This window comes from Lepidochelys kempii, chromosome 14 (assembly GCF_965140285.1).
Source record: "Lepidochelys kempii isolate rLepKem1 chromosome 14, rLepKem1.hap1, whole genome shotgun sequence".
NCBI classification, from domain to species: domain Eukaryota; kingdom Metazoa; phylum Chordata; order Testudines; family Cheloniidae; genus Lepidochelys; species Lepidochelys kempii.
The window spans coordinates 17,037,041-17,060,505 of NC_136393.1; the positions used below are offsets into that span (position 1 = coordinate 17,037,041).

At 40.4% G+C, this 23,465-nt stretch overlaps 1 protein-coding gene across 5 annotated transcripts in view; it reads left to right on the forward strand.

The window, feature by feature from the left end:
- The window catches only part of MFSD11 (major facilitator superfamily domain containing 11), a 39,524-nt gene that overhangs the window by 6,193 nt on the left and 9,866 nt on the right, over positions 1-23,465 (forward strand). For 2 of the 5 annotated variants that reach the window (XM_073310489.2, XM_073310486.2), the window contains exons 2-13: positions 2,769-2,939; positions 4,984-5,039; positions 5,925-6,032; positions 6,505-6,584; positions 6,695-6,791; positions 7,246-7,304; positions 11,624-11,768; positions 13,167-13,207; positions 14,365-14,430; positions 19,872-19,997; positions 21,644-21,818; positions 23,262-23,397. In XM_073310489.2, coding sequence (XP_073166590.1) covers positions 2,769-2,939; positions 4,984-5,039; positions 5,925-6,032; positions 6,505-6,584; positions 6,695-6,791; positions 7,246-7,304; positions 11,624-11,768; positions 13,167-13,207; positions 14,365-14,430; positions 19,872-19,997; positions 21,644-21,818; positions 23,262-23,397 — 1,260 coding nt within the window. Of the gene's footprint in view, positions 1-2,278; positions 2,408-2,768; positions 2,940-4,983; positions 5,040-5,924; positions 6,033-6,504; positions 6,585-6,694; positions 6,792-7,245; positions 7,305-11,623; positions 11,769-13,166; positions 13,208-14,364; positions 14,431-19,871; positions 19,998-21,643; positions 21,819-23,261; positions 23,398-23,465 lie in introns of those variants that run through there. The other 3 variants (XM_073310488.2, XM_073310491.2, XM_073310490.2) reach the window with 3 other exon arrangements.

Genomic DNA, 23,465 nt, shown 5'->3' on the forward strand with positions numbered 1-23,465 from the left:
ACTGGCTGTCAAGGTGGTCTGGTCCCAAGATAGGGATATGCCTTCCGTCTATCGCTCCACCACAGTTAGGGAACCCCATTGCAGCAAAGCCATCCACTATGACCTGCACTTTTCCCAGAGTCACTACCCTTGATAGCAGCAGCTCAGTGATTGCATTGGCTACGTGGATCACAGCAGCCCGCACAGTAGATTTACCCCTTCCAAATTGATTCCCGACTGACCGGTAGCTGTCTGGCGTTGCAAGCTTCCAGAAGGCTATCTCCACTTGCTTCTCAACTGTGAGGGCTGCTCTCATCTTGGTATTCTTGCGCTTCAGGGCAGGGGAAAGCAAGTCACAAAGTTCCATGAAAGTGCCCTTACGCATGCAAAAGTTTTGCAGCCACTGGGAATCGTTGCAGACCTGCAACACTGTGAGGTCCCACCAGTCTGTGCTTGTTTCCCGAGCCCAGAATCGGCGTTCCATAGCAGGAACCTGCCCCATTACCACCATGATGTCCAAATTGTCAGGGCCCATGCTTTGAGAGAGGTCTGTGTTCATGTCCTCATCACTATCGTGATCGCGCTGTCGTCGCCTCCTCAACTGCTTTTGCAGGTTCTGCACATGCTGCAGGACAATGCACGAGGTGTTTACAATGCTCACAACAGCAGCGGTGAGCTGAGTGGGCTCCATACTTGCCATGGTATGTCGTCTGCAGGGGAGCAGGAGAGCAGAGTTGCAGCGGAAGCGGTGGATGATGACGGATGCCACAAGAATAGATATTTATACAGAATGACGAGAGGACCTGTGAGGTGGATTCATGGCACCAGGAGAGCAGGAGAACAGAGTTGCAGCAGAAGCGGTGGATGATGACGACAGTTAGCAGTCCTACTGCACCGTCTGCTGACAGGAGTATGGTGTCTGCACGAAAATGAAGCACGAAACGATTGTCTGTCGTTGCTTTCATAGAGGGAGGGGCGACTGACAACATCCAAAACTATCCACGACAATGTTTTTGCCCCATCAGGCATTGGGAGCTCCACCCAGAATTCCAATGGGCAGCGGAGACTGCGAGAACTGTGGGTTAGCTACCCACAGTGCAACGCTTTGAAAGTTGACACTAGCGACAGTACTGTGGATGCACTCCGCCGACTTAATGCTCTTAGTGGGGACACACACAATCGACTGTATAAAATCGCTTCTTAAAAATCGACTTCTTTAAGTTCGACCTAATTTCGTAGTGTAGACATACCCTTAGAAATCTCCTGTTGTAAGTGTTCATAATGTAGAAATGGGGGGAAAGAGCTACTGTTCCCAAGTACATAACCAAGGCTTTGCTCCTGCAATGTGATCCATGCAGGCATCCCCTTTGAGCCCTGGCTCTTATTCCAAGTCAATACTCATAAGAGTAGTGTTATTGACTAGTATAAGTAACAAGAAAGCTCTAGTTTCAAATAAAATGCTGTACAATTTTGCAAAATAATTGCTGAGAAATCTTTAAAATACTTAATAAGTAATACAGTGGTTTTGACTGTTGTTGGAATGGTAGGTTGTGGATAAGCCTTTCAGGATAGGAAGAAATGCTGGGTGAAGCCATTGGACTTCAGTGAAGTCCATGGGAGTTTTGTCACTGACTTCAACTTGGCCAGTTTTACCCTATGTCTTTGTATGTGTTTGTGCAGCAGTTAGCACAATCCTGATTGGCGCCTCTAGGTACTCTTGTAATACAAGTGCTAAATAATAATAGCAGGAAGTGGGGGTAGAGTTAACATGAGATGTCTGACTTTCTTTTTCTGCTTTACTCACTTTTTAAAATAGGGATCTTCTGATCTTGAGGATTACTTACTTTAATTTTTTTTTACAAAACTCAATACATAAATATATTAGCAATTAAACAGGTTTTTTGTTGGAAGGATTTCAAGGAAAAATATTGAATGATGGTAGAGGCAGCTATTTCATTTCCTTTTCAGAGTGAATGAGTGACACACAGAAACAGCGAGAGAGACTGTGCATGTGTGTCAGTGACAATGAAATGTTTCCTTTCCTTTCTTTTCTGCTGTATTGTTGAAAGGACGTCCTGAGCTTTTCAGTCTTCATTTATGAATGCTCTTTGCGTGACTGAAGGCAGTAGGTGACAGTTTTCTTAAAAGACTTTCTGAAAGATTTGGTTTCTTGCCCAAAGTATTATTGTCTAAAGGTTACAGAATATTATTTACAGTAACCACAAACATACTATTGTTATTTTAAGTAATATTCTAGATTTACTCTTTTTTTAAGTCGGAGAAATGCTGAAACTGCATTTCCCAGAGTGCATGAGGGTGTTCTAGCCTGATTAGTCAGCTGACCTGGATTGTGAAATATTCCTTATTTCCTGTTCAGCATTAATGGACATGGCTTGTGTGTATGAGTGTCCTTTCTTTCCTTTGTCAGGTGATTTAATGTCTTTTGACTAAAATCTTATTCAGAGCAATGGTGGCAAGGAAGTGAGCTGATTTACTAACTCAGCAGGTCGGAAACTACTTCTAGGGGGAAGGGATGTCATGAAGAAATAATATACTGCACTCTGCATATCTTCATATGAAAGGATCTAAATAATCTTCACAACGCCTACTAAACCGTTGACTTGGTTTTTTTTCAGTATTATTGGTTTTTTAATTTTCTTTTCTTTACAGTGGAGACTAGACCTCTTGACTTGCCAGTGAATACAGTACTTTTTAACACTTAACAATTAGTTTTAAATAACCTGTTTGTGAGGGGTTTTTTCCTTGTGGTTTTTTTTTTTTTTTTACAGAACTTAAAAGGGAGCTTTAAAAGGAAAATAGAACTTCTTCAGACTGAAGAGGACAACTTCCTAAGAAAAAACAAAATGTCTCCTAAATTGAAAAAGCTTTTTAACATAATTATTTTAGGAATTGCTTTTATGTTTATCTTTACTGCCTTTCAAACGTGTGGAAATGTTGCGGTAAGTGCAAATATCAAAACACTCCACATCCTCACCTTTCTTTCTGACACCCCAGTTTTAAGGGTTATTTTGTTTAGGGATCTAAGATGCATGATAGCATTACATTTTATCTTTTTGTGTTTCTCTTGATTTAGTATTTGCACAGGTACTTAAGTAATCTGTTTCTTTAAGAGAGTATAGCAATGAAATAATGGTATGGGACAATACATGGTTGCTTAGAAAAAAATTAAGTTAATTAAACACATTCATCTTAATAATATCTGCTCTGGCAATTATCTGTCTAGCAATTGAATTAAACTGGATCTTGTCATGTTTCTGAGCTTTTTTATAATTTCGCTGTAAAACACATGACCACGATGCTATTTTTTGTAACTTTGTCACCTAATTTCTCCTGGTTAATTAATCTTCCTTAATCTCACATTTTCTCTGTGTAATGACAAACAGGAGATTGAAGGGGTATGAATACAGTATCTGGCGAGTGGTCATACTGTCACAACTGACAGAACTGCCAAGTCACTTTATAATTTACTGCCAGTCTCTCTCTCCTTTACTGCAGGCAAATTGGACATAAAAATAATTCAATTTATCTTTAGAAGCAGACTGCCCTTTTATTACTTTTATTATTATAAACCTATGTTTGCCATATTTAGAGACTCTCTTTTCTTATTTTCAGGAGGAATTCCCTGTTTGTAGGTGTATAAAGGTTGCTTTACCATGTTGTATGATTAATTTATGGTGGAGGAGACTGATCTTGTGGTTAAAGCACAGAACAGAGAGTTTGCAAATAGAGGTTCAATTTGTGATTGCTACAGACCATGTCCATGTCTCAGTTTCCATTTCTATAAAAATGGGGCTCATACTGTTTTACATTAAAGAGGTGTTGGGAGGCCTAATTTGTTAATGTCTGTTAAATACTTTGAGATCTAAAGGCACTATAGAATCACAAAATAATAGTTATTGTTTCAAATGGACAGCTTCACCCCAAGCATCTTTGTGGGGTGAACTTTTATAAATAAAAGCTGTATACAGTTTTGTTGTAGCCATATTAGTCCCAGGATATTACATTAAAAGATGCACAGCATAGCCGCTCTTTGTTGGCAGGAGAGAGCTCTCCCACTGACAAAAAACTTCCACCCCCCAATGAGCAGCGGTAGCTTTGTCGACAGGAGAGCTCTTCTGCCGATAAAGCACTGTTCACACCGGCCCTTTTTAGTCGGTAAACGTTTTGTCGTTCGGGGTGGTATTGTTTTTTTCACACCCCTGAACAATAAAAATTTTACCAACGAAAGTCCAGTGTAGACAAAGCCTTAGAGAGAGAGACAAGGTAAGTGAGGTAATATCTTTTATTGGACCAACTTCTGTTGATGAGAGAGAGCTTGTCCAATAAAAGATACTACCTCACCCATCTTGTCTCTCATAAATAAAAGTGTCTGCAAGAAATATCCATTGCCTGGCAGTGAATGAATCAGGACTTAGGTTCCATTGTTCAAATTGCAGTTGCCCCGGGACCAAACCAGCATACCAGAAAACCAGTTGACAGAGGGAGAGTGTAGGAAGGAAGGCCTAGATCCACAAAGGAGCTTAGTCTCAGATCCCTCTAAGGTATTTAGGTGCCCTAACTTCTCTTGAAATCAACAGAAGTTGGGAGCCTAAAAACCTCTGAGGTTCAGGGCCTTAGGCTGTAATTAATAAATGTGGTTTTCAAAGGCTTGCATACTGCTCATTTGAAAAGAGAAGGGAGTGTAGAGTAATTAGAAAAGGGGGATGGAAGTCAAAATTTTGATGTCCAGTCCTTGACTCTGCCACTAAATCTGAACAAGTTGCAGTTCAGTTTCCCTAACTGTACAATGGGTGTAATAGTTACTTCCTCACATAGGTTATACAAGGTTTAACGGCCATTTCTAAACTACTTTTAGTTCCTTGGGTGTTATTAACAATCAGTTCTAACTTTGCTCTCTTATGCTAATCTGTCTGTAGTTTTCAGATTAAAAAAAAACTATAAAATGTACTTTTTGTATTATTATTTATAATTTTCTCTACACAGCAAACCGTTATCACGAATTTAAACAACACAAATTTTCATGGCAGTGGCTATACCAGGTAAGTTACAGTGATATTTTTGTCCTTTTGTTACTTTAAGAGGCATAGCTAGTCTTAATGAAATCTTATAGGGACATGCTCTTACGTGATTGTATTGTTCTGCTGAACTCACACGTTAAAAACAAAATTATGTTATCATACTTAAACACAGCTTAATTTTGCATGTATATCTTTCTATTTAAATGAACCACATTAATGTTTTGCACTTTTTCTGTGTAGGGAAAAACAATGCCGTACTTTGCTTTTTATCTTGGGTCATGCAGTCTGTGCTGAAATTATTGAAAAGTAAAGCAGCTAACTAAGGCGTTGATCCTACAAACTTATCTGCATGTGTGGACCTTTGTACAGGGTCTGCCTGTGCAGATCAGCTTGCAGGAGAGATTTCAACAGTCACATGGAAGGGAACACTCTGAAAGATAGGAGGAAAATCAGGGTATCAGAGCTGTGGAAACCAGTAAGTGAGCTGCAGCTCACGAAAGCTTATGCTCAAATAAATTTGTTAGTCTCTAAGGTGCCACAAGTACTCCTTTTCTTTTTGCAGTTTTTTAATGTTTATTATTTTGCCATAGCAACCAAAGTCCCTAATCATGATCAGGGGCCTGTTGTGCTGGGACTCTGCAATCATTTAGGAAGACTTGGTTGCTGCCCTGAAGAGTTTACAATCTAATTTAAGATAAGGTGCAACAAACAAGGGTAAATAACAATAGAAGGGAAAGAGAGGCTAAAATAATAAGATCACGCAGTTACATAGGCTAGCGATATGTTTGATGTAATAGTTTTGAATCATTTGAAAAATGTCCTTAAATAAATAAAATTGGCTACACTATCCAATACTCTTGAATTTCATTTGAAATGCTTATTTGTCTTTATTATTTATTTGTGTAGCATGGCCATTATTTATGGGGTGTTCTCTGCATCAAATCTTATTTCACCTTCAGTGGTTGCTGTAGTGGGACCTCAGTTATCCATGTTTGTTAGTGGTCTATTTTACAGGTAAGTAATTCATTTAAATCTGTAGTTTCTGTTTCTTATGTATTTCCTCCCTTTACTTCAAAAGGTACCATGTCATGCATGAAATTGTACTGGTTGAGGAAGGCAGGGTTTGGCTTCTTGTAGTGATACTAGTGTTGCTCTTGAGTCACTTGGAATGTCACTTCAGAGCACTCCCTCCCCCAGAGACAGTGACCGTGTTATTTCCACAGCTTTGGCAGGCCTGGCTGACCTTGTAGTAAAGACCCAAGATCAGGCCTCAGTCTAATGACTGTATTAGAAAAATAGCATTAAATGTTTAGGATAATAAAAACTGTTTTGTTTCAAATCTTATTGACTTGGAGTCTTTTCAAAATGAGTTTAGGAATAAGTACTTGATTTGGAGGAAGCTAAGATACAAATCTGATTGTTAAAAAGCATAATCACATAACATTGCGCACATTCAATTTGAATATAATACATTGTTATATTTTAGCATATACATTGCGGTTTTTATCCAGCCTTTCACATGGTCCTTCTACACTGCTTCTGTTTTCATTGGGATAGCAGCTGCTGGTAAGTATTGCACTTAGTGTGTATCTGCTTGTACTTCTTCACTACATTTGTCTCTCTCTCTCGAAACTATTTTTCCTCCTTTCTCAGCAACTTTTTTGCTTGAATTTCAGTACTTTGGACTGCACAGGGAAATTGCCTGACAATAAATTCAGATGAAAACACTATTGGGAGAAACAGTGGAATTTTCTGGGCACTTTTACAGTCCAGGTAACTTTCCTTTATTAAGTCTTTCCCTGTGGTTACATGCACCCTGTACTTGCTGTTGTTGTTCAATGAGAGAGCAAGGGAGACTTTTGTCTCCAATACTTCAGAGTGATGCTCCGCAGACTATGAAACGAAAGGAAAAGCTGGAGGTGACAATTGTTGCTGATACTGAGCAATGCTTAATGGTAAATAGGAGTTATATACTGCAGGTCTTTCCTCCTGATGGACTAAAGTTAATGTCATTTCTGATATCTTGGATCCCTTTGAAATGTAGAGCTGGCCTTATGAAGGTGAATCCTCAATTTTGTTTTACATTTCTATGGGGCTAGCAGTTTGACTTGGACAGTGTGAGGACAGGCACCCTCTCTCTCTTTAACATTTACACCATATTCTTTTATATATAATTTGTTACCATAATAAATACTATATTCCTGTGTTATCCCTCTTTTGTTTGCAGCTTGTTTTTTGGAAATCTTTATATATACTTTGCTTGGCGTGGGAAAATTCATATATCAGGTTTGTATTACTTGCTTTGTGTGTAGAATACTTTGATGTATCATAATGTATGAAAAAATGGATAAAACAATGAAGTAGGAAGCAGCCATAGCCTATGTCTACATTACGGACCTTACAGCGGCACAGCTGCACTGTGCCGCTGTAAGGTCTCCTGTGTAGTCCCTCTATGCTGGCGGGAGAGAGCTCCCCCACCGGCATAATTAAGCCACCCCCAACCCAAGTGGCGATAGCTGTGTTGGCGGGAGATGCACACTGGTGTTTTTGTCTGTGAAACTTTTGTCGGGGTGTTTTTTGCACATCCCGACTGACAAAAGTGCTAGTGTAGACATAGCCATAGTTGTGACAGCTAGAAACATAGGGAACAGCAGGTAAAATTTGTGTTTGTTTTCTGGGGAGTATTTTAGTTTTAGGCTTTGTCTACACTAGCAATTGAAAGACAAAACGTTTGTTGTTCAGAGGTGTTAAAACACCCTCCCCCCCCGAAAGAAAAAAGTTTTGTCGACGACACAGGCTGGTGTGAACAGCGCTTTGTAGTCAGGAGTGCTCTCCTGCCAACAACACTAATGCCGCTCATTGGGGCTGGAAGTTATTTGTTGGTGGGAGAGCGCTCTCCTGCCGACAAACAGCGGCTACACTGTGCACCTTTTAGCAGCACGACTGTTGCGCCATAGCCGTGTCGCAAAAAGCTGCGTAGTATAGACATAACCTTAGTATGTAAAGCCATGTAATACAAGAGCTGTGAATATCTCCAGTGTTCCTGGCTGCTGTTCCCTTTGCCTTCTTTCAGGACTTGTGTACAGAGGGAAATTGATCAGAATAGTTGTCACAGAGTCCCCGGGCAATGCTCTGGAACTGCTCCCTACGAAGCCAGTCAGGACTCTGGGGAAGTCTCCTTTCTGTGAGCAGACTGTCTGCAGGGCACACAGCTCACACAGCTTCCATCTTCCTGGGTCTGACCTTGGAGCATTCAGCATCCTCTCTGCCCCTCCTTGCGCTTCCCACAGCGAGTCCGCCCAGGCGGGGTCCTGGGGAAGCCAGAGGGTCCTGCACCCCAACTCCGCAATAAGACATAACTCTCAGCGAGCCAGTAAAACAGAGGTTTATTAGAAGACAGGAACATGGTCTAACACAGAGCTTGTAGGTGCAGAGAACAGGATCCCCTCAGCTGGCTCCATTTTGGGGGACAGTGAGCCAGACAACCATGTCTGCACTTCACTCCATGTCCCCAACCAGCCCCAACTGACTCTCTCCAGCCCCTCCTCCTCTGGGCTTTGTCCCTTTCCTGGGCCAGGAGGCCACCGGATTCCTTTGTTCTCCAACCCTTTAGCTCTCACCTTGCAGGGGGGAAGGGCCCGGCCATCTGTTGCCAGGAAACAGGGTGTTGGCCATTCTCTATGTCCAGACCCCTGCACACACCTGCCCTCTAGGGCTCTGCAACGATCATACACCCTTATCCCACCACCTAGATACTTAAGAACTGCATAGGGGAAACTGAGGCACCCGCACACTATTCAGAGGAAACATTAAGAACAGTCGCACTTCATCACAATAGTTTATTGCAGAATTCCATAATAGCTTCCCATGTGAAGACTCTTATTCTGAAATAAGAATGTCTACATGGGGAGCTGTTCTGGAATAGCTATTACACTTTAAATTCACATCCTCCCTTTTCCAAAATAATATCCTGGTGCAGACAAACCCTCAGTGTCCCTGTCTTGATACAGATAATCAAGGTTAATTTCCTGTTTGAATTATAATTAATATTGTGGCTGGAGCCTTCCAAATCTATCAGAGTAGAACTTGGAGCAAAGTGCACTCATATTCAGTGGAGAAAGTGACAGGTGGACAAAGCTGTAGGGCTCCATACAGAACATCTGGGACCTGAGTTGCTCTGAAAAGGTGGAGGCAGGGACTGATATATATCGGTAGTGGTTGTCAACTCAGGGCTTGGCTACACTTGTGAGTTACAGCGCAATAAAGGAGCCCCAGGCGCACTAGGTCACTACCCGTCCACACTGGCAAGGCATGTAGAGCACTCTGACTCCGCGGCTACAGCGCTGCTGGTACTCCACCTTGGCGAGTGGAATAACGTTTGCTGCGCCCCCGGTGGAGCGCTGCGGCACCAGTGTGAACGAGGTGTTGCATTACTGCGCTCTGTTGACCTCTGGAAACGTCCCATAATCCCCTTAATTCAAGTGGCCACTCTTGTCATTGTTTTGAACTCGCTGTAGGAATGCGGATATGCCCTTTCAAAGCTTGGTTTCTGACAGCTGGCTGCTTATCTGCTCCGGGACAAAGGAACCATTACTGAGGAATGCTGCTTGTTTTGAGTGAGTTAGAGAGAGGCGGGGCGGGGTGGGGGGGGAGGGAGGTCTGCTGCTGTCTGAATTTACAAGACAGCATGCTGACACGCTCTCAACCCCCCAAAAATCCACTCTCTCTCCCTCCACATACACACAAAACACTCTCTGTCACACTCCATCCACTCCCTGCATTTGAAAAGCATGTTGCAGCCACTTGCACGCTGGGATAACTATCACAATGCACTGCTCTTTGTGGCATTGCAAAAGCTGCTAATGTGGCCACGCCAGTGCGCTTCCAGCTGAGAGTGTAAACACTCTACAGCGTTTTCCCTGCTGCGGTCTCCGAAGGCTGGTTTAACTCCCAGCGCTCTTCAACTGCAAATGTAGCCATGCCCTAAGAAGCCAACTGATTTATATGGAAACTGTGACAAAGCTTGTGTTTTAATATAATCATTCAGAAAACCCAGAAAAAAAAACGAATTGTAATATGAAATGGAGTTGATGATCCTGCTGTAAGGTGTATGTGAGGAGGAGGGTTTCCTATATTATGTACTAAAAAAGAACTCAGATATCTGATAGACCGTTCAACTATTCACATCTTTAAAACATGAAACCTTTTCCCTGTAGGACATCCTTCCAAATAAATGGAATTTTCAACCTCATTTGATAAACATTTTAGGAGGATGTTTCTGCTAAAGACAATTTGAAATGTTGACTTTTAAATGATCATTTCAAACTTCGCAGTTAGCATCCTCTTGTGCTGAAAAGAGCAGTTCTCAGCTCTGTTACTGTACTATTGATTCAGGCTCTTTGCAGACTGAGTAGCACAGCCTACATATAAAAATAAAAAATTCAAACATCCAAGAATTAAAATGAAAGCTTAAATTCTGCCAAAAACATAAATCTGTGGAATCTGAAATTCTATGAGTCCTAATTTATATTGCTCCTGCTAATCACCTCGGATTACAGCATTTAGCAGAACTCACACTGAAGTTTTCCTTTAACTTTAAGTGAATTAAAGTCCCTTGAAGCATGTTGAAATAATTTAGGAGTCTCCTTCCATTTCATTAGAAGGTGAATGTTCCTACATTTGAACATCAGTCCCTCCTTGCCACACTTTATTTCAGGTTCCCACAAGAGCTGTTTACACATGCACATAAAATACTATTTTTAAAACTACACACACACAGACAGATTGTTATTGATTTGGAATCTTACACAGGTTTTTTTTAAAAATGTATTTTAAAAAAATTCTGTTCACCTTTAAGCCATTGGAGAAATAAGTATGAGTGTGTAGGCAGTATCTTTAGGGTTGAGAAGTGGGAGCCCAAAGGTTAGTTTGTCTCAGGACAACTCATGATTAGCTGCTTCTCAGCAATTTTTCTGCCTGATGAATAGGGGAAGCCTCTGCACAAAAGAGTTTACTGTGCCAAGCAAGTTGGTTAGTGTAGAGGGACTGGTGCATGGAACATCAGGTACCTTTCCTCCAGATGCTCACTGTTATCTTCTGTCAAATTGTGAGGTTTCATGAGCCTATAGCTTTTGAAATGTATAGCTCTACCAGTTTATAGTATCACATGATGTAACATTAGTTCCTGGGGCTGGAGAGGAAGGCAGTTTTTTCTAATCAGTGTAGGGAAGATGATGTAGCCTCTGCCCTGCAAGCAATAATGGATACTGTTATTGAACAGCCTCTGCACTTTCTCTTCCCTTTTATTTACCCCCACTTAGCCACAGCCAAAAGTGGTGGTGATATTCTTTGATCAGCCAGTATTCCATTGGCATATCAGCAATGACAAAGGAACTTGCCAAACATGCGGGACACTTTGCCACACGGGTAGTAAGTCAGACAACACCACTGAAATTAATATGTATTATATACACCTCTTTATAAATTGTACCTTGCTTTAGCATGGGAACTTCTTAGCTATCTGCACCATTATTTGTGGAGATAGTTTACTAGACTTGAATTGTTTTATGCAGACCTGTGTGTGACACCTTTTTGATTTTCCACAGAGAGTGATCGCAGGACTGTCTTCATTGCTCTAACTGTCTTCAGTCTCGTGGGCACATTTCTGTTCTTTCTGATTAGGAAATCAGAGGAGTCAAACACACTGGAGGAGGAAGTCTCCTCCACTGATGAAAGCACTGTAGACAACTCGTAAGTGCTTATGGCAATAACACATTACCACCCAGCCAAGCACGTGTGTACCTAGTGCATAATGGAAAACTCCTTATTTGCTTCTCCCTCTGAACCAAAAGCATCTAGAATTTGAATAAAGTATAGGAGAGTCCCTGGAGCTATTACCTAGTTGATGCAATCCTTACTTGTTCTCCTCATAGGCGGTACACTTGAGCATGGGATAGGGCATAACAAATAGTGTTTTTTCATTGGTGAGTAAGGGTCTTTGGGGAGACTTCATTTATCTCCCTCCTCTCACTATTAAGCGTATGTATGTTCTTTCATATTTTTCCTTGCCCTTATCTCCAAACAGTAACTATTGGTCTCTAACCATGGAAGTGATTTGGGGATAGAAGCAGAACAGAGTGGGGTTTATGAAGGTAAAAAAAGACCGGGGGTCAGATTGGGATGAGACTGTTTACTTCCCTTCTAAAAGCACATTCTCAATTTGTGTCTCTGCAATAATTCTGCAAGAGAGGGCTGACTTCCTTATTGAGCAGCACAGAAAGAACCTTCAGAGCCTCTCCGAGAATTATAGGAAGCTTGATTCACTCTTATCAGAATTTGTATCTGGTAGTCAAGTGCCTTTGTAGTTCTAAGAGCTTTGTAGGTTTCTAAACCCTTTTATCCACACCCCTTACCTTAAACAATTCTTCCATTGTCCTTTATTAGTTATTTGAAGCTAAGTGGTTTGTAATTTTGGTTTGCTGGTGGAGATAGGGCTTAGAATTCTTACTACTTTGTCTTTTTGGCAGGTGCTTTGTGTATGGGTCTGGATTTTCAAAAGCATCCGCTCAACAAGGCCTGTCGTATCAGTAGCAATGGAGGCTGATTATCTGGCCAACAGTTTTAAAAAAATATCATGCCACAGTGGTAGGCAAGGGTTGTTTGGAAAGATTTAATAACATGTAGAGATCTGTTCAGCTATCAGTTATTATTTAGCTGCAGATCACACATAAATGACCTAGGTATCATGCTGATGTGCACATTAGAAATGCATAGCTATAAGCACTAAAGTCTCTCTGAAACAGTATTTGCAGATACAGTTATTTTATTAGCCAGCTGTAGGATGATTAGAAAGACGAGAGCACATGTAGTGGAGAGAACAAGTCTGATACAGACAAAGCCCAGAGACATAGTGCTATAAAAGAGGATACTCTGTGAATGACATACACCCCCACTAAAGGTAGATATCTTTTTCAACTAGAGGATTATTTCACAAAAATGTTTTATTAAACATAGTGTGTTGAAATTGCTAATTATGGGCAGGAAAATGTACAGAAAACAAAAATATGAATTTGTCTATTTTCCATCATAATGGTAAAAGCATGGTTATCTCTGGTTCATCTTTCTGATCTTAAGAAAATATTTACACAGGTCTATCCAAAGCAAAGCGACGAGGGCAGTGGATGCATTTAGTAAGTATTATTGCACTTTAGAACCATTTCTCAAAAATATTACAACAGATCTATGAACTGTCAAATGATCCTATTTGTACACAACCATATATAAATAATTTTAAACAGAAATTTGGCTTTAATAATGCAGGGCAATAGACCTGCAGTCTCCCCTTCCTTAATCCTGAGACACTTAATCTTCTTTGTTTATCACTCAGCTAAACAACCCTCACAGTTCCCTCCTCTGTTCTTCATTCAGCCAATGTATCATGTAGCCCAGATCCTTCATATCCCAGATCAGTCCAGGATCTTTAGAGTCTTCAGTGGTGGTGCCTGCTTTAAAGTGATATGACACTGAGGCAAAGAGTAGGCTGCATTTGTGTTTTGAAGGCTCTAGGCACCTCCTGGTTCAAGGCTCAGTGGAAAGAGCAAAGATCTCATTCTGTGGAGATTAAAGAGGACTGTTGAACAATTGTGCGAGTTACTGAGTTGAGAGGGAAGCAAAGGATATTTGACAGTCTCAGGACAGAAGTGAAACAAGTCTAGGGAGGTGAAAAAGAGGGTTAACACTAGAAAGGGAGGACAGGATGTGAGAGGGAGAGATCATGGGGATGAGGGGAGGAAAAAAGGAAAAGCCACTCTATGAAAGTAAAAATGTTTCCCATTAAAGAAAGAGCAAGATGAAGTATAAGTTACCTTTTGTATGAATTTACATCAACATTTACAATAAAGTTCAACAATTTAAAAAATAAAAATTCTTCATTCGGATACATGTGTGCAGCTCCCACTGGAGCTTGTAAGTAGTGGCACTTAACTGTTGATATCTGAAGGCAGAATTTGGCCCAAACACATTTAGAAAAACTCAATTACTGTAAAATAAAAATATTCTGAATTGAGATTACAAGAGTACAGTACATAAAACCACTCAGCCTTTAGTCACTGGAAAATGTATTTGGTTGATTTCCCTCTCTACCCTGCCCCCCCACAATAAAACCCTTTCAGATTGGCCTTTTAAGTTAAAGGCCCCCTTTGTAGCAGCCTTATTTAATCAAAGAGAGAAAAAATCAGTACATGATTTGCATCGCTTTAACATATTTGTGCCTTTGGTAAACAGCAAAAGAAAATAAATGCACCCTTAATGTCAGTGAATTTTATTCATTTATATTTTTTCTTTGCAGAGAGATCTATTAAACTGTACTTCACCAAAGAGATTTTGCTCCTTAGTGTTACAACAGCTTATACAGGTAATGAAACAGGCAAAAGGACACAATCATTTGCTAGTGCCAGGGCATTTTATGGGACACTAAATGAGTACCCCTCAATCAGGATCATATTCCTGTATCCCAGTATATATTACTTTAATGTATTGGAGTTTATTACCATTTTGTAGTATTTTTGTACTCTGTTTCTGAAAAATGCTCTTCTATAGATTAATTTTTTTGTACCCAACCCTGCCAAAATTATGGGATTTAATAAGAGTTGTTAAACCCAGTTTAAGGTCAGCCAATTTATATCTTGGCTAGGGCATGGTTTATGAGTCTGCTTTATTACACAGTTTGTCCTTGTTCATACTGGCCAGATTAAATCATGTTAGAACACAATTAAACTGCAGTAAAGTCTAATAATGGTAATTAAACTCATTTTTGTAGATGAGGTCTTTAATATCAGCTCCATCAGACTTGCAATGAAGTGTAGGAGACTTTTGTAAGAGCCCTTGTCCTAAAACCATGTGTGCATTAGGAAAATGTTGCAAAGACTTCCTACATTGCAATCACTGATTTGACTCTGTAGTAGGGCAGCCTCCACGTGGAGTGCCCTCCTAAGGCAGGTCTCTACACAATAAAAACATAAGAATGGCCATACTGGGTCAGACCAAAGGACAAGGTCCATCTAGCCCAGTATCCTGTCTTCTGACAGTGGCCAATGCCAAGTGCCCCACAGGGAATGAACAGAGCAGGTAATCATCAAGTGATCCATCCCCTGTTGCCCATTCCCAGCTTCTGGCAAACAGAGGCTAGGGGCACCATGCCTGCCCATCAGCCATTGATGGACCTGTCCTCCATGAATTTATTTAATTTTTTGAACCCTGTTATAGTCTTGGCCTTCAGAACGTTCTCTGACAAAGAGTTTCACAGGTTAACTGTGCATTGTGTGAAGAAATACTTCCTTTTGTTTGTTTTAACCTGCTGCCTATTTCATTTGGTGACCCCTAGTTCTTGTGTTATGAGAAGGAGTGAATAACACTTCCTTATTTACTTTCTCTACAGCAGTCATGGTTTTATAGACCTCTATCATATCCCCCCTTAGTTGTCTCTTTTCCAAGCTGAAAAGTCCCGGTCTTATTCATTTCTCCTCATACGGAAGCTGTTTCATACCCCTAGTCATTTTTGTTGTCCTTTTCTGAACCTTTTCCAATTCCAATATATCTTTTTTGAGATGGGACGAACATATCTGCACACAGTTTTCAAGATGTGGGCGTACCATGGATTTATATAGAGGCAATATGATATTTTCTGTCTTATTATCTATCCCTTTCTTAATGATTCTTAACATTCTGTTCACTTTTTTGACTGCCACTGAACATTGAGTGAGTGTTTTCAGAGAACTATCCATATGAAGCCAAGATCTCTCTCTTGATTGGTTACAGCTAATTTACACCCCATCATTTTATATGTATAGTTGGGGTTATGTTTTCCAATGCATTACTTCGCATTTATGAACATTGAATTTCATCTGCCATTTTGTTGCCAAGTCACACTGTTTTGTGAGACCCTTTGGTAGCTTTTCGCAGTCTGCTTTGGACTTAATTGTCCTGAGTAGTTTGATATCATCTGCAAATTTTGCCACCTCACTGTTTATGCCTTTTTCCAGATCATTTATGAATATGTTGAATAATACTGGTCCAAGTACAGATCCCTGGGAGACACCACTTTCTCCTTGCACCTGCCTCAGTTTCCTGTTTGTTTGCCCATGACAGACTCTCAGGCTTGGTCTACACTGTAAAGTTATAGCTGCATGCCTGTGTCAGTCACAGGTGTGAAAAAACTACATCCCTTACTGACTTAGTTATGCTGACAAAATATAGTCACAGCTATGTCGATGGAAGAGGGCTTCCATTGACATAGCCAACTTTATTCAGGGAAGTGGTATTCCTATGCTGACAGGAAAACCCAAACTGTTGTTGAAGGCTGGATCTACACTACAGGGCTATGCTGGCATACCCATGCCAGTATAGTCTCCGTAGTGCAGATATACCTTCAGTGTTTGATACAAAACCTGCCTCTGGGCATAATTTGTTCATATATACCAGTGCAGTAATTCCCCTAAAGCCCTTGCAACAAAACTGTTCTTGACAAACTCACAGTAAAAATACTAAGATACAACAATTTTTCCAGTCCTCTCTTCAGGGACAGTGCCTCCAGATCACCCACCTGAGAGTCAATGTGGCACGGTGTTCCCATTTCCTTTTTGCTCTACTCTCCAGGCCGTCCATCTGAGTGCCCAGTCTCATGAACTTTACCACAGTCCTCAAGTCAGGTTGCCCACAAGAGAGCTCCTCACTATGTTCCACACCTCAGGACTCCCTGCCTAAGTCCTACCCATGCTGAGAGCCCAACCTCTTGCTTCGAGGCCCAGCTTCTTCTCACCAGGCTGGATAGGGGTCACTGGCCAAGCCTTCTGCTCATCAGAGGCTCCCAGTTAGGTCAGGTCTCACCAACAATTCTGTTCCAGCTCTCTGCAGAACTCAGCTCTCTCTACCAGGTCTCCTATAGCTCTATCCAAGCAACTTTTTGCTCACTCTCTCTCTTTATATACTTCTAGTCTCTGATTCTCTGAGCTTTGTCTCTCATGTTCTCAGACAGTTGAGCTTTCATCTGGTGACCACCTTCCTCTAGGGGCCAGGACAGGTGCCCTGTTTTAAGACCAGTTGGTGGTCAGTTGACTAGACACATGTCCACACCCCTGAGCAACGTAGATAAGTCAGCTTAATCCCTAGTGTAGAAAGTGCTGAGTTGATAGAAGAAATCAATGGGAGTTTTATCAGGTTTCAGAGTAGCAGCCATGTTAGTCTGTATCTGCAAAAGGAACAGGAGTACTTATGGCACTTTAGAGACTAACAAATTTATTTGAGCATAAGCTTTCGTGGGCTACAGCCCACTTCATCGGATGCAATAGAATGGAACATATTAATTCAAGCTCAGCAGTTTCTCATTGGAGTCTGTTTTTGAAGCTTTTCTGTTGCAAAATTGCTACCTTTAAGTCTGTTACTGAGTGGCCAGAGAGGATGAAGTGTTCTCCTACCGGTTTTTGAATGTTACGATTCCTGATGTCAGATTTGTGTCCATTTATTCTTTTGCGTAGAATTTTTTCTCTTAATGGGAGTTTTGTGTAATTCAAGCTGCATTGGGCTCTTAAAGTAACCATGTCAGAAACTTAGTCTAGCTTGAAATATGTTGCTGCCATCTGGTGGCTCAAATTCACCATTACCATCTGTATTGTAAAGTGATTTGGTACAATTCATTGTAAGAGCTCCAAAAGCAGATAATGATTCTGAATTGTTGTGGTCTGTTATTGAAACTGTTCAAAGTTTTGTGAGGCTTTACTGCTCACATGCCATGTAAAATCACCTACTATTACTAGATCTTTATATGGTGTACTATATTTTCTGCAGTAGCAAAGGCCAAAGAGGTTTACTTAAGAGTTCATTTTTGGCCTGGCTTTGTGTTGGTTTAAGCAAATCTCTTTGCACTGTTGTAAATATACTTGCTATGGAAGAGTTGACATTTATAAAATGGACTCTATATATTGAAAAGTCTTATTGCATGACTCATGGTTCTGTGGTCACCCTAGTTGGGACTCAGCCATGTTACCTTCCCTCATGTTAATGACAGTACCAGGGTAGAGAAGTACCAAGCAAAACATTGGTCTTATCTTAGAGTTTAGTTTTACTTTTATTAAGTTTTAGTTAATTATAAGTGTATTGAAAGTAGTAGTACATATTAGGAGCTTAACCTGGAATCTGTCATTTCCTTTATAAGTCTTTGGACAAGGGCTCTTTTTCACAAATGCCATCACTGGACCAAAAAAAAGAAGAATTTTTTCCTGCATTGAAGTCAGGCTTTAAAGACTTGATTATTTGACTGTTTCCCTGAAATGATATTTATAATAATTCTGTGGCACTTTTCATCTGCAAGAATTCCCAAAACAGTTTGAAAACTGAAATACATATTGTCTATAGGGATCACATTGCTCATCACTAAAATAGACCTACCTCTGGGATGGAACACAGCAGCTGGTCAACATTCCGCAATAACAGTACATCACAGGTTAGGACAAGGCATGAAAAATACCACATCTTATTAGATCGTTAGGGGAAGTGTATTAATTAAACACAGCTATTTATAGAGCACCTTAGGTATTTTTTTTAGCTGTGAAATATATAAAGTTTATGAAACGAACAAAATTTGTGTAGGAAAGTATTAACAATCCAAGGGCAGTTTGTCTAGTGGTTAGAGCATGAGACTAGTAGTCAGAAGCTCTATTATTAACTCTACTTCTGACTGATATGTGGCCTTGAGTAAGTCACTTAGCATTTTTGGGCTAGTTTTTCCCTCTGTAAAATGGGGATAATAATGGTTACTTACTTCATGTTAGGGGTGTTATGAGGATTAGGGATTTTTTGTAAAGCACTTTGAAGATCATAGAATCATAGAATATCAGGGTTGGAAGGGACCCCAGAAGGTCATCTAGTCCAACCCCCTGCTCAAAGCAGGACCAATTCCCAGTTAAATCATCCCAGCCAGGGCGTTGAAGATGAAGAGTATACGATAAATATTATGAATGGATATAATACACAAAATAAACAAAGTGGTATATGGTCACCACAACAGTGATGCTTCATGGTATAGGTGAATATTTGTGCAGAATTTAACAAGTCAGAAAAGAGTTGCCCAAGCCGAGATCTAGCCAGAAATGACCAATGTCTTTCTGTGTTGTAGTGACCTCAGAAACATAGCATTAGTGCAGCCCATGTTGCAGTACCTGTTTCTGTGAAAGCCACTACAAGTCTTAAGGTTCTCACAGGGTTCCAAATTTTGTAATGTGCTTTTTTGAAGTGTATGTAAATGACTGAAGCAATGTTTTGGCTGCTGCTGGCAGCAGGCCTACTTAATATAATATTAAATGATCATTCTAGGTGTGTCACTGGGGCTATAGGTTTGACATCCCCATTGTATAATCTTATAACCAACTTCCAGTTATATATTATTCCACAATATCTGAAAGTACTGATACAGAATAGGTGTGTGGTTATATTGTCATACATTTATTAAGTGGTGGGAGGTCAAAGACCCATGGTAAAATCTTACTCCCATTGAAGTCAATGTAACTTTTTCCATTGACTTCAATGGAGCCAGAATTTCACCCCAGGTGCAGATATGACACTAACTTCACATGTCATGGTGTGTGGGTTTTTCTAAAATAGTTTATGTATTCTGACTTATGAAAGTCATATAATTATATGTCTTGGAATACTCCTAAACTAATGTGATTGCATCTACAATCTTCGTCTTTTAACCATGTATTTGTGAGAGACAATGGTTAGACAAAAGGAACTTTTGCATAATGGTGTCTGAAATAATGCATAATACTACAGCTGTCAACTTTTGTCTGCCTTTCCTTAAAGGTCTGGAATTAACATTCTTTTCTGGAGTATATGGAACCTGTATTGGTGCTGTGAATAGATTTGGCACTGAAGAGAAAAGTCTTATTGGACTCTCTGGTATTTTTATTGGCGTTGGAGAAATTTTAGGTGAGTCTAAAGAAATTAAAGTTTAAGTTTAAAAAATGAAGTTGTTGAGATTATTGAAAAGGTTGTTTCTACACAAATGTACAGTGCACTACACATGTCAGACTTGCAGCAAAAGTTGCATATGCAAGAAGTAAAGTACAACTAAGATCTGCTACAATACTTGGCGGGGTTAGACTAGATGACCGTTGCGGTCCCTTCTAACCCTATGATTCTGTGCTTCATTATTGTGCTGCATCTTATGTAATCATTTACACTAGTACAAACTGAATGCAGAGAAGGATGTGGAATATTACCAGATAAGAGTCTTAGCATTTTCCACCCACTTTGCATTGGTATAAATGACTATGTAAGACGACAACAATAGTGAATCCAGTCTATAGTGTTAATAGGCAATTTTTAGCATTTGTACATCATGCTTTTATGGTTAGCTGCATCTGATTTACATTTTTGTATTGGCAAAAAGAAAAGGAGGACTTGTGGCACCTTAGAGACTAACAAATGTATTTGAGCATAAGCTTTCGTGAGCTACAGCATTCGATGAAGTGAGCTGTAGCTCACGAAAGCTTATGCTCAAATACATTTGTTAGTCTCTAAGGTGCTACAAGTACTCCTTTTCTTTTTGCAAATACAGACTAACAGCTGCTACTCTGGAACTGATTTTTGTATTGCTAAGTCTAAACCTTCTTTTTTATAATAAAAAGCTAAGGTTGTATGCTTAGAGGTGAAAGACTAAACATATATCAAAGGTAAACTTAGTACTCAATTAAAATGACTGAATACAAATCTCAGTTGACTAAATCAAAATCTCCTACCCTTTGCTTACACTAGAGCATTTTGGTGTAGCTAACACCATTGAAATCCCCCAACTTGTGAAACACCCTGAATCCACACAGGCATTCACAACATGGTTGTAATTGCACTTGCTCTGAATGAGGCTAAGCACAGTATCATCCACCACTATTACCCTCCAGCAAGGGTTCTCAAACTTCATTGCACTGCAACTCCCTTCCGATAACAAAAATTACTGCATGACCCCATGCAGGGGGACCAAAGCCAAAGCCCAAGGCTTTCAGCCCCAGGTCAGGGCGCTGTAACCTGAGCCCCACCACCCACAGCTCAGGTCTTGGGCTGTGGCCCTGGGCAGTAGAGCTCAGGCTCTGGCTTAGCAAGTCTAATGCCAACCCTGGCGACCCCATTAAAATGGTGTCACAACCCACATTGGGGTCCTGACTCACAGTTTGAGACCTACTGTCCTTCACCATTGCAATCCCTCTGAAGATAGTAAGTACTGGCAGAGCAGCTGCAACAATACAATTAGCCCTTTCAGTACTGTTCCACAAAGCTCCTGCCCACCTTTCACTGATGGCTCTGACAGCCCAGAGAACTCACCTCTGTTACCTGTCAAGTTGCATCCCTCCCCCCGTGGAACCAAGGTACCATTTGGTTGATCTCAGCTCTGCCAGTCCCTCCTTCAGGGTCTATCATAGATAAATTTCTAATGTACATTTTCAACATGTGCTGCCATATCTGAAGTTTGGATTCTTTCTTTACACTGTACATATACAATTAAATGGAAACTTTTTAAACATGTTTCTTTCTTTTTGTCATTAATCCTAATAATTATGTATTCTTTTCCCCTCCTATAGGTGGAGGATTCTTTGGCTTAGTGAACAAAGATAATCGCTTTGGCAGGAACCCAGTTGTGATGCTTGGCATTGTGGTCCATTTTTTAGCCTTTTATTTAATTTTTTACAACATACCAAATGATGCCCCCATTGCTTCCTTCAAAGGAACAGATAATAGTGCTTATATGAATCCAAGGTACAAAGTGTTCTGTTTCTCTTGATCAGCATAATTTGAAAGCATAGAAATGTAAGGCTGTGGTATGGGCCTTAAGAGGTCTTCTAGTCCATCCTCCTGCACTGAGGCAGGATTAAATATACCATGACCATCCCTGACAGGTGTTAGTCTTCCCTGTTTTTAAAAACCTCCAGTGACAAGGATTACACAACCTCCCTTGGTAACCTGTTCCAGAGGTTGACTATCCTTATACAGTAAAAAGAAAGTTTTTCCTGATACCTAATTTAAATCTTCCTTGCTGCAGATTAAGCAGATTACTTCTTGTCCTATCCTGGCTGGATGTGGAAAAGAGTTTATCGCTGTCCTCTTTTTAACAACCTTGGAGAGAAGCAGCTTGTTATTCTGTTGGAAAGACAGCTTCAAGCTCTTTTCATTGACTAGTGATCAAGATCCTAGAGAACGTTTCCATCCACAGTTCTCCATTCTCAGTAGCTTCAGATGTTATAGCAATTCATACCAAAATGTAGGCGGTTAAATGGCAGGTCAGAATGGTGTCAGTTCATATTAAGTGCATTGTTTGTGAACATTATTACTGATGGTCTGAGAAATTACTTTAGTTATCGTAGATGCCAGTGATTTCCGTTATTCTAATATACCAGAGGGCACAACTATACCACACACTATGACAGCAATTTCTAAAGCCAATTGAATACTCATTGTCCAGGTCCACTCCATTAACTTGTGGCCAGATTCTGCCTGTCCATTACATGGGTGCTCAGTTTGGGGAGTGGGCATCAGAAGCTTTCTTGCCTTGTGCATGCATGACCCCCGTAAGGGCCAAGAAGAATTCTAATCTCTGTGGTCAGGATATTGCAGGGATCACTCTGTTTCTGTGCCCACATTGTTCTACCATCTTGCTTCCTCCACACACACATATGAAGGAGAATGAGTTGGAAGGCAGCAATCCCATGTTTAAATACAAGTAACTGCTAATTTGCCAACGTAAGAAATTGTGAACATATTAATGGACTTGTGTTAAGCATTATATCTGAAATTTTCTGCAATTTGAAAGGTGCTTTTTAAGCCTCCCATATTCATAGAGTTTTCATGCTCTCCATATCTGGTGGCTGCAGGCATTAAGATCCAGATATGCTTGCCCATTAACAGAAGAGGAGTCCCAAAGTGAGGTAGTTGTTTTAGCAGCTCCAATTCAGTGTAGGATTGACTGGCTGTAGCACTGGCAGAAAATTTAGAATTTCAGAGTACAAAAATCCTGTAAGGAAATATATCTACCACCCACATCAGTAGTTTTCCATCAAAATTCAAACCTGAATTCAATTTTCTACTTTTATTTCCAAGACAAGTCTGACAAAACAGGTTGTTTATATTGAGAATCTCTATGGGTACTAGCACTAGCCAGTAGCTGAATATCCCTATTAAAGTTGGTTTCATTTTTCCCTGCAGCAAAGAGTTGGCAATTTTATGCAGCTTTCTGTTGGGACTAGGAGACAGCTGCTTTAACACCCAACTCCTCAGTATTTTGGGGTTCCTTTATTCAGAAGACAGTGCACCTGCCTTCGCTGTCTTCAAATTTGTCCAGGTATTATATTGCGTCAAATAGCAAAGTCACTGTGTATGTGAAGATGTCTTTTGGGTATATGAATAATT